The 13263-nt window shown below is 54.3% G+C and overlaps 1 protein-coding gene across 1 annotated transcript in view; it reads right to left on the reverse strand.

The window, feature by feature from the left end:
* Positions 1 to 562: 562 nt before the first annotated feature.
* Positions 563 to 13263, reverse strand: part of SEMA5B (semaphorin 5B) — a 126384-nt gene continuing 113683 nt past the window's right edge. The window contains exons 10-22 of the mRNA XM_055395200.2: positions 12805 to 13012; positions 12478 to 12685; positions 5891 to 6008; positions 5562 to 5743; positions 4379 to 4522; positions 4058 to 4205; positions 3693 to 3918; positions 3144 to 3362; positions 2537 to 2707; positions 2292 to 2441; positions 1921 to 1965; positions 1283 to 1488; positions 563 to 1046 (exon numbers count right to left, since the gene is read on the reverse strand). Coding sequence (XP_055251175.1) covers positions 888 to 1046; positions 1283 to 1488; positions 1921 to 1965; positions 2292 to 2441; positions 2537 to 2707; positions 3144 to 3362; positions 3693 to 3918; positions 4058 to 4205; positions 4379 to 4522; positions 5562 to 5743; positions 5891 to 6008; positions 12478 to 12685; positions 12805 to 13012 — 2184 coding nt within the window. The 3' untranslated portion in view covers positions 563 to 887. The remainder of the gene's footprint in view (positions 1047 to 1282; positions 1489 to 1920; positions 1966 to 2291; positions 2442 to 2536; positions 2708 to 3143; positions 3363 to 3692; positions 3919 to 4057; positions 4206 to 4378; positions 4523 to 5561; positions 5744 to 5890; positions 6009 to 12477; positions 12686 to 12804; positions 13013 to 13263) is intronic.

A 13263-nucleotide genomic window follows, 5' to 3' on the forward strand; every position in this document is an offset into this window, starting at 1 on the left:
TCCTTTTTGTTGCTGTAGCAGATTGTGATTGTGTGTGTACGTGTGTGTGTGTTCCTGAACAGATGCGGGGCCAGCACAGACTCCCAGGCAGGTCTCAGCCAACAGCTACATCGAGCAGCAACTGGAAGGCAGTCTCCAGAGCAGCACGGGGGCTGGACTCCCACCTCCCTTGCTCCTGGGCTACCATTCGTGCACTCCGAAGGAAAGGCTGAGGGATGCGCCAGCCCAGATTAAAGGACTTCTCAGCAAAGATCAGCCTCCAGCCCCCAGTCCTCACTGCCTCTGACCAGAGGGATGTCCCTGGGCCATGTTCAGACTGCTAGGAGAAGGTGGACAACCTGGGCCAGCCTTGGTCCCCATGTCACACTGGGGCAGCACCACGATGGCCCAGCCCTGGGCAGAGAATCCAGAACTATTAGGGCCATCAGATTAGTTTCTTTCCAAGATAATCAGGATGTGGCCCAGGCCCTTCCTGGGGCCAGCCAGAGAAGGGCACACTCAGCCCATGAGAGCCACACAGGCCATCATTTCCAGCCCAAACCTAAGAGCCTGCCTTCCTGATGTCTCACTCTCCAATTCCCTCACACGCCTAGCAGGTCCACAGCCCAGACATGGCAGGGGAGATCAGCATGATGGCGGGTTGCAAGCAGGCCATGAGAGACCTGGGCTGAGCCAGAACTGCAGCCACGTGCCAGCCTGAAGCCAGCCCTCTCCCCCATGGTCACTGCCAGCCAGAGCTCTCTGAAGCCGGATGGGACCCCCGCAAGGCAAGGCAGCAAGTTCCTGGCCTACTGCAAAGGGAGAAAACCAAACTTGCTCCACCGTCCCATCTCCACCTGCTCTGTGCCCTTGGAAGGCAAGGAGCCCAAGTCCCCAGGACAGTGATATCAGCTGTTGGGGAAGCACCGTTGTCCGGGTGAAGCCTCGGGCCGGAAGCTGTGTTTGTTCAGGGGGCTTGGGTAGTAGGTGGTCGTGTACACGTTCGTCTGCTGCAATGGGTAGAAGTTGGCTCTGTCATCAGGGATCAGGTTATTCTTGTTCAGGGTCTGTGGGAGAAGGAAGGAACCAGAGCGGAAAGGGTGAAAAGGAGAGATAGGGCAAGGGAACAGGCCAGGGCAAGGAAGTCAGAAGCCCATCGATGAGAGAACATTCTGGCTGTTGACACAGTGTTCTGTTTACAAAGCCACTGCCCCCTCTGAGAGCCCATCCCAGCGATGCCCAGCTTAGGGCCAGGACCCCTGAACCCTTCACCCAGCCCCTGCTTCTTCAGGAGGGCTCCCACCTTGAATTCCATGGGTGTGTACTTCTCATTCTTGGGGGTGCCCCCACCCTTGTAGTGCAGGTGGTTGGGGGTGGCAGGATGGACGAGCGTGGACTCCTGGGACTGGTGCTGGCAATGCTGGCAGGACAGGTACACCACCAAGGTCAGCAGCCCAGAGCCCAGGAAGCAGGAGATGCCTGTGGCCACCAGGTGGATGAGACTGAACCCTGGGAGAGCAGGAGGCCAGAAGTAAGGAAAGGGCCACTGTGAAGACCCCCACCAACTGCCTCCCAAGAGGAGGCTCTGAGACATAAAGGGCTTTGAGGTCAGAGCTATCAGAAACAAGCAGGCTGAGTGGTCTATCACCAGGGACCTGTCTCACAGGACCACCTGTGGCTTGGGTCAGAGGAGGCAGCCAGTGGTGTGGAGTTGCGTGACTCCTCCTGAATACAGATTAGACAACCACTTCTTAGTTGGGGGACAAGGGCAGAATTGCCTGGACTCCCCTACATATGGTATAAAGCAGTGCAGGACCTCAACAAGGTCTGCGTGTCCAGAGCAAGAAGTAGACTCCAGATTTTGGAGTAGGTGGGCCTCCTCCTTGTAGGGGTGGTGGGGGTAGAAATGCAGCGTTGTGAGCTGGGACAGCTTCCTTTTACCTCCACAGCTGGTGGCCTCATCCACACTGGAGGCAGGCAGGATCACTGCACGAAGACAAGCAGAGTGGGTGTCAGAGGCAGGTAGGGGAGGAGATGGGTCCCTCTCAGGGCTCAGTATGTCTCTCTTGAAGGACCCCTGGGTCAGCAGTAACCTGTGGGACTGGGACTAGTGACTTTCACTCCCCTTTGTCTCCACCCGAACCTCACCTCTAAGAAGGGTTGGCCCATCCACTAGATGAGAAGGGACAAAGTGTGTGAACGTCCCAGTCTGGCGTTTCATCCTGCACCCCCCAGAATAGTTCAGAAGGGGAAGGAAGTTGGGGCCTCAGAGCAGAGAGGCAGGGTGTGCAGGTGCCGGCTAGAAGACCCACCAGGAATCTCGCTGTAAGGGCAGGTGCGGCTCTGGCTGCTGTTTCCAGCACAAGCGCTGGGCCCAGGGACCAGCTCCTCACAGCGCCTGCTGCGGCTCTGCACTCCGTCCTCAGTGCATGCACTCCACTCAGACCACGGTGACCAGCCTTCTGTGGGTTGGGATGAAGTTAACCCCTCAGATCTCATAGTGGGGATGGGCAGGCTCCACAGTGGCTCCCCAGATCCTGCCAGACGCACTCAGTACCTGGGCAGGCCTGCGTGGCACACAGCGCCTCCTCCGTGTGCAGCCCGAGACAAATGTCCTCGCCGGGGGAAGGCGCGGGGCTGGTACAGGAACGGGTTCGTTGGTAGTGGCCGCCACCGCAGGAGGCTGAGCACGGGGACCAAGCGGTCCAGCAAGACCAGGCACCCCGCACTGCAAGGCATGGGGTGTGTGAAGAGGGGCCGCGGGTGCAGGCAGGGCCCAAGACAGTCTTTTCCCCATCCCAGGTCACTCTGCCCCGCCACCCCACCCCTACAGCCCATTGTGAGGGAGCGCCCCCTTCCCTCAGGGGAGGCAGGGGAAATGCAGGCTGCAGAGAAGACCCCCAAAACCAACTCCATGTCAAATTAAGCACCTTCTCTGGCTAACCCATTAGGGAAGAGAAAACAGCAGCACAGAGGGTCCCTGGGAGTCATTGCTGTGTCCATTTTCAGGGCCAAAGAAATTGCTCTGGGGCCCCGTGTGCAGAGTGGGCGGGGAGGAGTGGTCTCCACGCTTGAGCTGAGGCCTGAGTAGGCCTGGGAGTCTCCCAGAGCAGGGTTCCCTGGGCGAGGGGTTCCCTGGGCAGGATTCCTTGGTGGAGGGTTACCTGGACAAGCGTGCGGGTTGCAGTCCTGATACTCGGCGGCATCACCCACGCAGGGCAGGCCCCCGTTGCGGGGCTCGGGGTTCGTGCATGTTCTCTTGCGGATGCGGAAACCCAGCTCACAGTCCCGGGAGCAGGAGGACCATGGGCCCCAGGTGGCCCAGCCCCCGCTCACCGTGAGCGGGGAGGCGGCCCCGCTGCGCAGAAGATCCTCCACCAGGGCTGGAGGAATAGAGGGGGCTGGCTTTAGCCACAAAGTTAAGTCGCTTCAGTCGTGTCCGATTCTTTTTCGACCTCATGCACTGTAGCCCATCAGGCTGTCCATGGGATTCTCCAGGCAAGAATACTGGAGTAGGCTGCCATGCCCTCCTCCAGGGAATCTTCCCAACCCAGGGATCGAACCAGCATCTCTCGTCTCCTGGATAGGCAGGCAGGTTCTTTACCACTAGCGCCACCTAAGCCTTCTCCCAAACCGCAATCCTTCCCCGCCCACGCTCCCCCAGCTCTCACTCCACCTCCCCGCTTCCCGCCCCCATCGCCCTGGGGCTGCACCGTCAGTGTCGCAGGCTCCCGAGCCGTCCGCCGGGCAGGTTCGGGTTTCCATCCTCCTCCGGCCAAACTGCAGCCCGTGGGGGTCGGGCAGCGGCGCGCGGCAGGTGAAGCGGAAGCGCTGCTCCTGCCGCGCCCCGCCCAGGGTCACGTTCACCGGCAGCCACGGCGTCCACGGCGTGTTGCGCCGCACTTCGGGGCAGGCCTCGGGGTTGCACGTCTTGAACTCCTTCGGGGTGAGATCCGGCGCTGTTTCGCAGCCGTGCAGACCCCGGCCTGCCCCTGCGCTCCGACCCCGCCCCGTCTGCCCTACCCTGGGCTGCGGGTCCAAGCCTCCCGCGCCCGCCCCGCCTCGGCCGGACCCTCACCACGCCGCAGCCCGGGCAGGAGTTGCCGTTCTCACAGGTCCGGCGGCGCGACTGCACGCCGCCCCCACAGTTGCTGCTGCACTTGCTCCAGGAGCCCCAGGATGCCCAGAAGATGGGCACCGGGCAAGGCGTGTTTTCGTTACAGAACCTGAGGGGCAGAACGGGAGGAGTCATTACTCCTTTTCCTATGAGAGGTCACTGGGATTGTGAGACGGGAAAATTGGGAAAACGAGGGTCCATTGGATCACCCGGAGAATCCAGACCACCTTCTGAGGGGCCCGGGAAGTCGGGGACCTCGGGGCTGGCCACACCCTAGCTCACCGCTCCTCCCGGCTCTTGCCCACGCAGATGCGGCCCCCGTGGCGCGGCGCAGGGTTGCTGCAGCTTCGCTGGCGGACCTGGAATCCGATCCCACAGGAGGTGCTGCACAGGGCCCAGGACGACCACGGTGTCCATGCCCCGTTCCTGGCGGGGCCAGAGGGACAGAGACGATGACCCTCTGAGTCCTAGCTTCCCCGATCTAATGACATCTGCTTAGATGGGTTCTGTATTGTTGTCAGGAAGTGCCATTCACGGGAAATACAATAGCTCCTAACCAAACCATCTCAGGAATGACGTACTCCTGCATTCATTTATTCACGCCTAGAACATAGATTGAAAGCCTTCTTCTATACACCAGGCTGTACTCATGGTTAGAGCACAGAGATAGGACTTGGCCTCTATTTGCAGGGACAAAGGACATCTTCTCTAGAGAAATCCTTTCCCATCTGGAACCTTTGTTTCAGCCTTGTTGGCTGGCAGACCTTACAAATTTTGGTTCTACAACTAAGGGGCTTTTTAAGGCTAGGCAATTTATTGAAATCTTCTGTGTTTCATCATACTCTTATCTTTAAAGTAATGATACTGATTGTATCCTACTCCATGAGGGTGTTATGATGGTCAAGTTAACAAATGGATATAAAATTATTTTAAGAGTGTCTGGAATTATGGATTATTTATTTTAACCACTTTAGGGAGTCCCCAGGTAGTAGGCAGTGTATAGTAGGTAGTAGGCAGCTCTCTCATATATATATATATATATATATATATGTTGAGAGGGAGAGTCTCATTTAACCCTCCCAACAACCTTCAGGAAGGGCACCGTAACCCCCATTTAGAGAAGCTCAGAGTGATTAGGTGGCTACCACCATCCCATGCTGTCCTTACAGTTGGGGACTGCAAGGCTTATTGAGGCTATAGATTGTCTAGTAGTGACTCCCATGCCTATCCAGATCTCCTCTTTGTATGAAAAGCACCACCAGGCAGACACTTTTTCCACTGGCATGGAAACCCTCCCAGTGCTCGTTTCCTGCCTCAGACCTTAGCCACCGGTCCAGTCTCCTACACAGCCCTGAAGTATTTTCTGTCCCTTAGTGCAAACACCTGGCTGCGATGATGCCCCATTTGCTCTATTCCCTTACTCCATTCCAAGGCCACCGCAGGCAAGCCCTGTATCCTCACATACCTGGAACAGTTGGCAATGTGAATGGCTGGCCCCAGGCAGTCAAGGCCCCCACAGCGGGGTCGAGGGGAGTCACAGGCTCGGGACCGACACAAGCAAGAGCCTGAGTTGTCCCCATCCAAGTGCTCACATGGTTGCCATGGTGACCATGGGCCGAAGCCCCCATCCCGAGTTACATTTCGCACCTGTGGACACACATCAGGAGCAGGACCCTGTCACCCAAGGCAGGGGCAGGGAAGACACAAGGTCCTAGGGCTGTGGGGACACTGATGGAGAGATGGCCTGAATTCAGGGGAAGAGGTCCCTGGTAGGGGCTACAAAAGGGTGCTCACAGGACATGCTGTGATGTTCTGGGTCCAGAGGCTCATGTTGGAGCTGTCCTCGAGAGTGCTGCAACGTTGCTGCTTTCCATCCCAGCCGCAGTACGGGTCCCGTGCCCCCAGGCAGGCCCTGCCAGACAGAGGTCCGGAGCCTCAAGCCCACTGGACTCCCACCCTCATCTGCATCCCAAGACTATGCCTGGCCACTTCTCTCTGGACACCCCTCTCATCCAGGTGTCTTCCACAATAGTAACCAAGTTCCTTGACTACTTACTGTGTGCCAGGCATCATTTTAAGCGCTTTACAAGTGTGAATTAACTCAATGTGACAACTCAGTGAGGAAGGTACTGTTATTATCCCCATGTTATATGGAGGAAAACCAGAGCTAACTCTGGACTCACACTCTTACCCTCCAGAGCCCGCACACTTAACCAAGAAACTACTGAGTCTGAGTACTTGCCTGAGTCTGGGGTTCCACACTACACATCTAGGGCCACAGGCGAGGATATGGTGAGCAGAAACCCAAAGAGGCAGTACCTCCCTGCCAGACGCTATGATTATAGTGATGGAAAGGACCTTACAGATGATCTGAATCAGTGGTTCTCAACCCTGGCCTCACATCAGAATCGCTAAAGGAGCTTTTTGAAAAGTGCTGATATTTGGGCCCATCCCAGACAAAGAATCTCTGGGGGGGTGGTTGAGGGTTTAAAAGCTTGTGGATGATTCTAGTGGGAGCCAGGTTGGGAATCGTGGGCATCCATAATACAACCTTTTTGTTAAACAAAGGAAGAAACAATTACAGAGAAGGGAAGAGGTATTTCCCGAAGATCACACAGATTTTACATGTTCGAGCTGGGGTTAGAATCTAGACACCCCCTACCACCACCACCACCACCACACTCTTCCCCTTACACGTCTGCCTCCCAGCTGGAGGCTGTATCTGACTTCACACACCAAGTAAACATGGGCCCATGCCTTAAAGCATAGATGCAGGGGACATAATCTAGGGTCACCTGGATATCCACATGTTTGTGCTGCTCAGTGGCAGGGCCCAGAGTCCAATGCATTAACATCATAAGAATAAGCTCAAACTGAGATGGGGCAGGGGTCACATCCCAGGTCCCCCTTCCCAGGCAGGCCGATCTGGTTGATCTGCAGTAAGCCAGGAGAGGAACGGTTCACACACCGATGCACGCCTCAAAGCCCCCACTTCTCATATCCTAGGCTCCTCTCTTTCCTTTCTCCTTCTGACTTAGTCATTGTACCCTCTATAGTTTTTAACAACAAAAAATTGTATCTCTACCAATAAGACTTCAAGGAGGGGAAAAAAGAGTATGGGAATTAGGGAATCAGGATGTGCTATCCATTGCTAAGTAAACACAATCTCAGCTTTTGAAGCCTGAAGGCAGTTCCCTGCAACGCTCAGGGAGCCCACCGCCAATCTCAGAGGATACCCTGGGTACCTTCTGCCTTTCTTTCCCCAACTTCCACTCCCTCTGACAAGGCCTGGCTGCTCCACAGCAGTGGGCCTGCTGCGGACAATCTAGGAGCGCACTGACAGTGGAGGTTAGAAAGCAGAAGAGGCTTGGGGTGAAGGAGGTACTGCATGACAAAGAGGGTAGGGGAGCCCACGCCACGACCTGAGTCTGCAGAGGGATTTTCCGTTGGCCAAAGCAGCCAAGGCTGCCTAGCACTGAAGGGATACACAAAGGAATCAAGGGGCTGCCCCTTTTCGTGTCTCTAGGATAGAATCTTCCTTTTCTCTTGAAGCTTCGGGGAAAATCGCCTGTCAGGGGAGTTTTTTATTTTCAGTGAGTTCAGTAGGCCATATCAGGCTCCAGAGGGAAAAGAAGTTATAAGAAGACTTTATAAAGAAGAGGGTGGGGCTCCCCTCCTTGCCAGAGGAGATCAAAGACAGTGCTGTCTCTTTCTCCAGCAACTTATGACCTCATACAAGTGAGACAATGCCTGGGGTTTCAGTGAGTGACAGCCTCGCTGATTGCCAGTAAGCACACCATGGCCCACCTGGAAATCCAGAATGCTCATCTGTTGCTATGTTGCTATGTTTCCACTTTGTTCTCTCAAGGACAATTTGTATAAATTATACAATGTACAGGTGCTCATGTTTTCATTTAGGATCAGCGGTTTGGTCTGGGGGTGTTTCACCAGCAAATGAGTCAAACTAGACGTCATGGGACTACATACAATACATGTGCAAAAGTAGTCCCAGCAACCGGTGCTTTTGAGGTTCTGCTTACCCGCTGACATTTGGGCCAAATTTGCTGTGAGCAGATTCCGTCAATCAGAACTCAGTAAAGCCCATTCCTGAGTGTAACTGCCTCAACTCTCAGAAATGGGTATCAAACTCAAGAAGCACTGACATGGTACTCCACAAGCAGCACAGATTAAATAATAGAAAGAGAACTAGCCATGACTACTGATTAATAATAATACATATGATTCTATCCATCAAAAACAACCGTATGCTAGAAGAGAGAATGGATAAGAGTAGAAAATTGGAATTGATTTATACAAGGCAAAAACAGAAGATTCTGGAGGAATGCAGTTTGCCTCATGCTACTTCTTTGGTCGAGGGCCTAACCCGTTCTAGAACAGTTGTTCTCAGTCTTTGAGTACAAATTAGAATCTCCTGGGGATTTTTTAAAACAGCTGAAGCCAACAAAACAAAAACCCTCCTATTTCTGGGCCTTCAGGACTGGAGTAAGCCCAGGTACTGGCGTCTTTGAAATACTCCCCAGGTGATTATAATGAATAATAGCCTTTAGAATTGCTGTTCCAGGGCCACTTTTGTCAGGGTTCCCAAGTCAAGAGATGAGGTATCCTGTATTTCTAATCCATGACAGGATAAAGAGCAAAGGAAAACACAGAGTAGATGCTGGCCGCAGCCCCTCAGTCAGGATCCCTCACCCTCTCCTGCACTCAGTGCTCCCTGAGAAGAAAGAGACTAGGTTCTCCACGGACACACCTGCCCTGCCCTGGCCCAGGTTGCCTGAGGGGACCTGCGAGACTCCCCCTGGCACCAGTGCCTGAGCTCTTTGCTTGTCCACATTTGCTGCTTTTGACCAAAGGCCACTTCAAAGCTTCCAGAGCAGAGAATGTCCTTAAGAAAATTAAAGCTCCAAGCAGAGGAGAGCTAAAGCGTGTCTCTGATGGCAGGAATGGGTGGCAGTTAAGCGTTTCTTTCATAAAGTTAGCCATCAGACCAATAATATATCACCATGTCTTTTTTACTGCAGTGTCTCAAGGAGTCATTACAAAAGGGAACAGGTTCATTCCATGGGCTCAGAAGCAGGACAAAGATGGATGGTGGAATTTACAAGGAGGCCGATTCCAGCACCGTGCAGCCATAGTTTCACAATGGGAGCTGTCCACGGTGGAGCTTGGGAGCAAGTGGTCATTACTTAAGATGGCAGTGGAGGGAGCCTAGACCCTCTGCCAGGGAGGGAGTTTGGGATAAGCTGGCAAGACAGGCCCCTCACTCCAGGGCAGCATGAAGGAGGAAGGGGGCAATTCTTCAGGCATAAAACACTGCTTTGTAGAGCTAGTCAGCATTCATTCCCTCTGCTCCTTCTCCTGTGAGCCCTGGTCTCTCTGTGGTCAACTCAGTGTCCTGGTCGTGCCCCATGGGACTGAAGTTTGCCTGAGTGAAAGAGGGGTCTAGAGACAAGCCCTTGGATACTGGACAGAGGAGGGAGCCTGAAGGGGCCTCTGCTTACCTATCCTCAGCTTCTTGCCAGCTTTGGAAGAAATGAGGAAAAAGGAAAGAAATGTCTATCGTGGAACACAGTAGAACCCTGTGACAAACTATAGCACACATTCTGATATAGTGTGATGGGCAGGTGGCTCCCAGACTCCTGGAGTGCACAGCCTGCTGGTGGCACGGGCTTACTCTGTTCATTCTGTTAACTTCGCATTAATGAGACCTCACATTTTAGATCCACCTACAGCATTACAGCAGGGTTTCTACTGTACACATCAAGACCTCTTATCCCAAACTCAGGAAGCCAAAAGTATTAGATTCTGAATTGACCTCTATCTTTCTGTTCCACCCAGCCATGCTCCGTGACCTCCCTGTCCCCTGCCTGTAGCACCACATGCACGGGGAAGCAACTGGCATCATCCTTCCTTTCATTCCACTGCAGACCCCATTACATCATGTCTGGCCCTGAGCCACAGCAGCTCACGCTGGCCAACCATCTGCCCTGTGACAATGCTACTCACCACTGTCGGCTTGATCTTTGTAAAACACCTATTCACACTGCCCATCACTCTACTCCCCTGCTCAAAGACCACTTCAGTGTCCCCAGAGACAGAATTCAAGTCAAAATCCTCCCTTGGCATTCCTAGCTGGCCTCAATCCACTTTCCACTCCCACTCCTCTCCTGCACCAACCTCCTCTCAAGGCCAAACAATCAATCAACTTCAGGATCAGTCATGTGTGGAAGGCCACTTTGTGCCTGGGGCAGGGTGTGGCCCCCCTGGTGGAGTATAGAAAATACTGGGACACTGGGTTTACCTTCAAGGATTTACATCCCCTTAAAGAACAGGGTACATGTGAAAAGTTTAATAATGACACAAGAGTTAAAGAAGACAAGATATGAGGGAAACACCATGATTCATTGCCAAGCAGTGCTGTCTGTATTCAATGTCACAGATCCTGAGACTCCAGAGAGCCCAGAAGGCTGATGGCCCCTAAATGCATTCGCAGAGATAAAATAAGGAACTAGGACACTAGTTAACAATGATGACTCACTTGCTGGACTAGGCACTTCAAGAGCATTATTCCCAATCCTTACGGTTTGTTTGCCAAAATTAAATTGCATGCGTGTTAAGTCACTTCAGTCGTGTCTGACTCTTTTCTACCCTATGGACATAAAATGGGTCCTTGACCTGCAGGAATAATCATCAAGGTGTGTTTGGTGCTTGAACTCTGAACAGTACACTCTGACATACTTTATCCAGCTGATTCTCCAGTATCTCCTGGAGCTGTTATTTTGTACATGTTAGAGGTGGGAAAACTGTATGTCTGAAGATTATCTGTTCAGCTGTTATGGCCTAAAATATATCTCCCCAAATTCATGCATTCAAGTCCTATCCCCCTGGTATCTATCTCAGTGTGTGTTAGTTGCTTTAGTCATGTCTAAATCTTTGCGACCCAATGGACTGTATCTCGTCAGACTCCTCTTTACATGGGAGTCTCCAGGCAAGTACTAGAGTGGAAAATTAAATCGCTTCATCACAATTTCCCCCTATTTTCCCACTGAGAAAGCGAAAGTTCAAAAGGTTCAGTAACTTGCTCAAGATCATACAGCTGGTATAGCTGACTCTTCAGTGGAGCCCCAGGTGTATCCAATTCCACCACTCAAGCCCCATGCATTATACCCCAGTCTCTGCCCACACGTCAGTCAGATTAACATCAAGGCTTCTCTCCCCAGCCAGAGCCCTAAGAGAAAGGAGAGTCTTCCAGGCCTGTTTCATCTGGCCTCCCTCTTCTCACGCTGACAGCCCGCAAAGAACTCTGAGCATGGGAGGGCTTAGCACGTTTGGTGCTTTGCTGATGGAGCCCTGCATTAGGGCTGAGGGAAGTTTGGGTGTTTGCCCACTGCCTTCACTCCCAGCCCACCCCCAGCCCCACCCCTATCAACCCATGACCTTCCAGCCTCCTCCCCAACCCCCCAGGCCCATCCTCAGTTCCTAGCACCCTCCACCAGGACTGGAAAACAACCGTTGGCAGCAGGCATGCCATTTGTCTCCCAAATCTTGAGAACAGATGGGCACAGCCAGGAGGTCCCTGTGTTGCAAAGGCCACGGGAGCCGATGGGGCCTTGTCTATACCAGCTGCAGGCAATTTTTTATTATCTCCATAATGGAGGCGGGGGCAGCTCAGGGTTGCCTCCGGTGGATAGGAGTCTGAGATACATCTGCGTTTGGCTTTGAGACAGGTTTTGTTTCCCCCTTAAATGCCAGTCTCATTGTTGTCAAATTTGTGGATCCACTAGAAGCTAAGGTTTGGAGAACTGATGGCAGAAGCAGCTGGGATGTCGGGTCTCCACGTGGCTCCTCACCTCCACCCTACCCACGCCAGATCTCTCTGCTTCTTCTAAGTGGGGAAGTTAGAGAAGCCAGCTTGGGGAGCATAGCCTCCCATCTGCCCTCACATCTGGGTAGTAAGCACTGTGGTTTAAAAGATAAAGGTCCCTCTCTGAACTGAAGGGACTGAGAGTAAACCGGCTGGAGATGGCCGCCAGGCATTCACTATGGGCTTGACAACAGGGATAACAGCAGCCACCACCTTGTGCTCAATACATCCTTCCCCTAGGGAAGTGGTTTGGGCACATTATCCCAACCATCCTTCACAAAAACCCTGCAGAGATTTATAAGGAGGAAACCACGGCTCAGAGAAGTTAAGTGACTCGTCCAAAGGCACACAATCCGTGACTGCGCCAGGATGCCACCCCAGGGGGACCTTGACTCCGAAGCTCTATCTGTTGGATCACCAGTTCCCAGTGAGATCGACAGAGATCGGCGCTGGGAATCCGGCCCGCCAGCCCGCCCGCCGTGGCGCGGCGCCCACTCACCCCTGGCTGCGGTAGGCGGCGCACCTCTCCAGCGGGACGCGCAGCACGCCGTCGCTCAGCCCCACGAAGAGCGCGCGGGCGCTGTGGACGATGCGCAGGCTGCGCAGTGGCTCCCGGCGCCCCGGGGGCAGCACGTGCAGCTCCTCCAGGTAGCAACCGCGGAGGCTGCGGCTCGTCGTGGACAGTGCCTTCAGGATGGTGCCCGATTCTGGAGGGGCCAGATCAGGGTGGCCTTGAACCTCAGGGTGGCCCCGGAACCTCGCAGCCCAGTCGCCCACCCCTCCACCCGCTCCCACCCGGAGCACAGGCGGGGCGGGGCGGCCTCACCCGTGCCGATGTAGAGCACGTGGTAGAGCGTATCCTTGGCCTGCACAAGGTCCACCACGAGGTGTGAGAAGCGCACGCTGTCTTGGGTGACGCAAGGCTCCGGTGTCACCGGCTGCACAGCCTCGCTCATCAGGAACAGGCGCTGTGCGTCCTGCAGGCTGCGCTCCGTCAGGTTCTCGTTGGGGCCCACCTCCGGCAGGGTGCCGCACTGCGTTGGGGAGCCGGGTCACGCGTGCCCAGCTTCTGGGCTACCATGATCCCAGGTCCCCTCCTTCTTCCTCACTACCCAGTCCCTGATTCTCCAACCCCTGCTCCCCATCCCCAACATCCCAGCTAAGGGTCCTGCACCCTCTTCCAGGAAGATACCTCACCTTTGGGAACTAAGGGACAGTGAAGCTGGGAAAATGGGGGAGCAGGGACCTGCCAGGGTTGGAGAGGGCAGGGAGATGAAAAAGGGGC

This window comes from Moschus berezovskii, chromosome 1 (assembly GCF_049115385.1).
Source record: "Moschus berezovskii isolate FMDL1 chromosome 1, NW_MosBer_1.0, whole genome shotgun sequence".
Lineage (NCBI taxonomy): Eukaryota > Metazoa > Chordata > Mammalia > Artiodactyla > Moschidae > Moschus > Moschus berezovskii.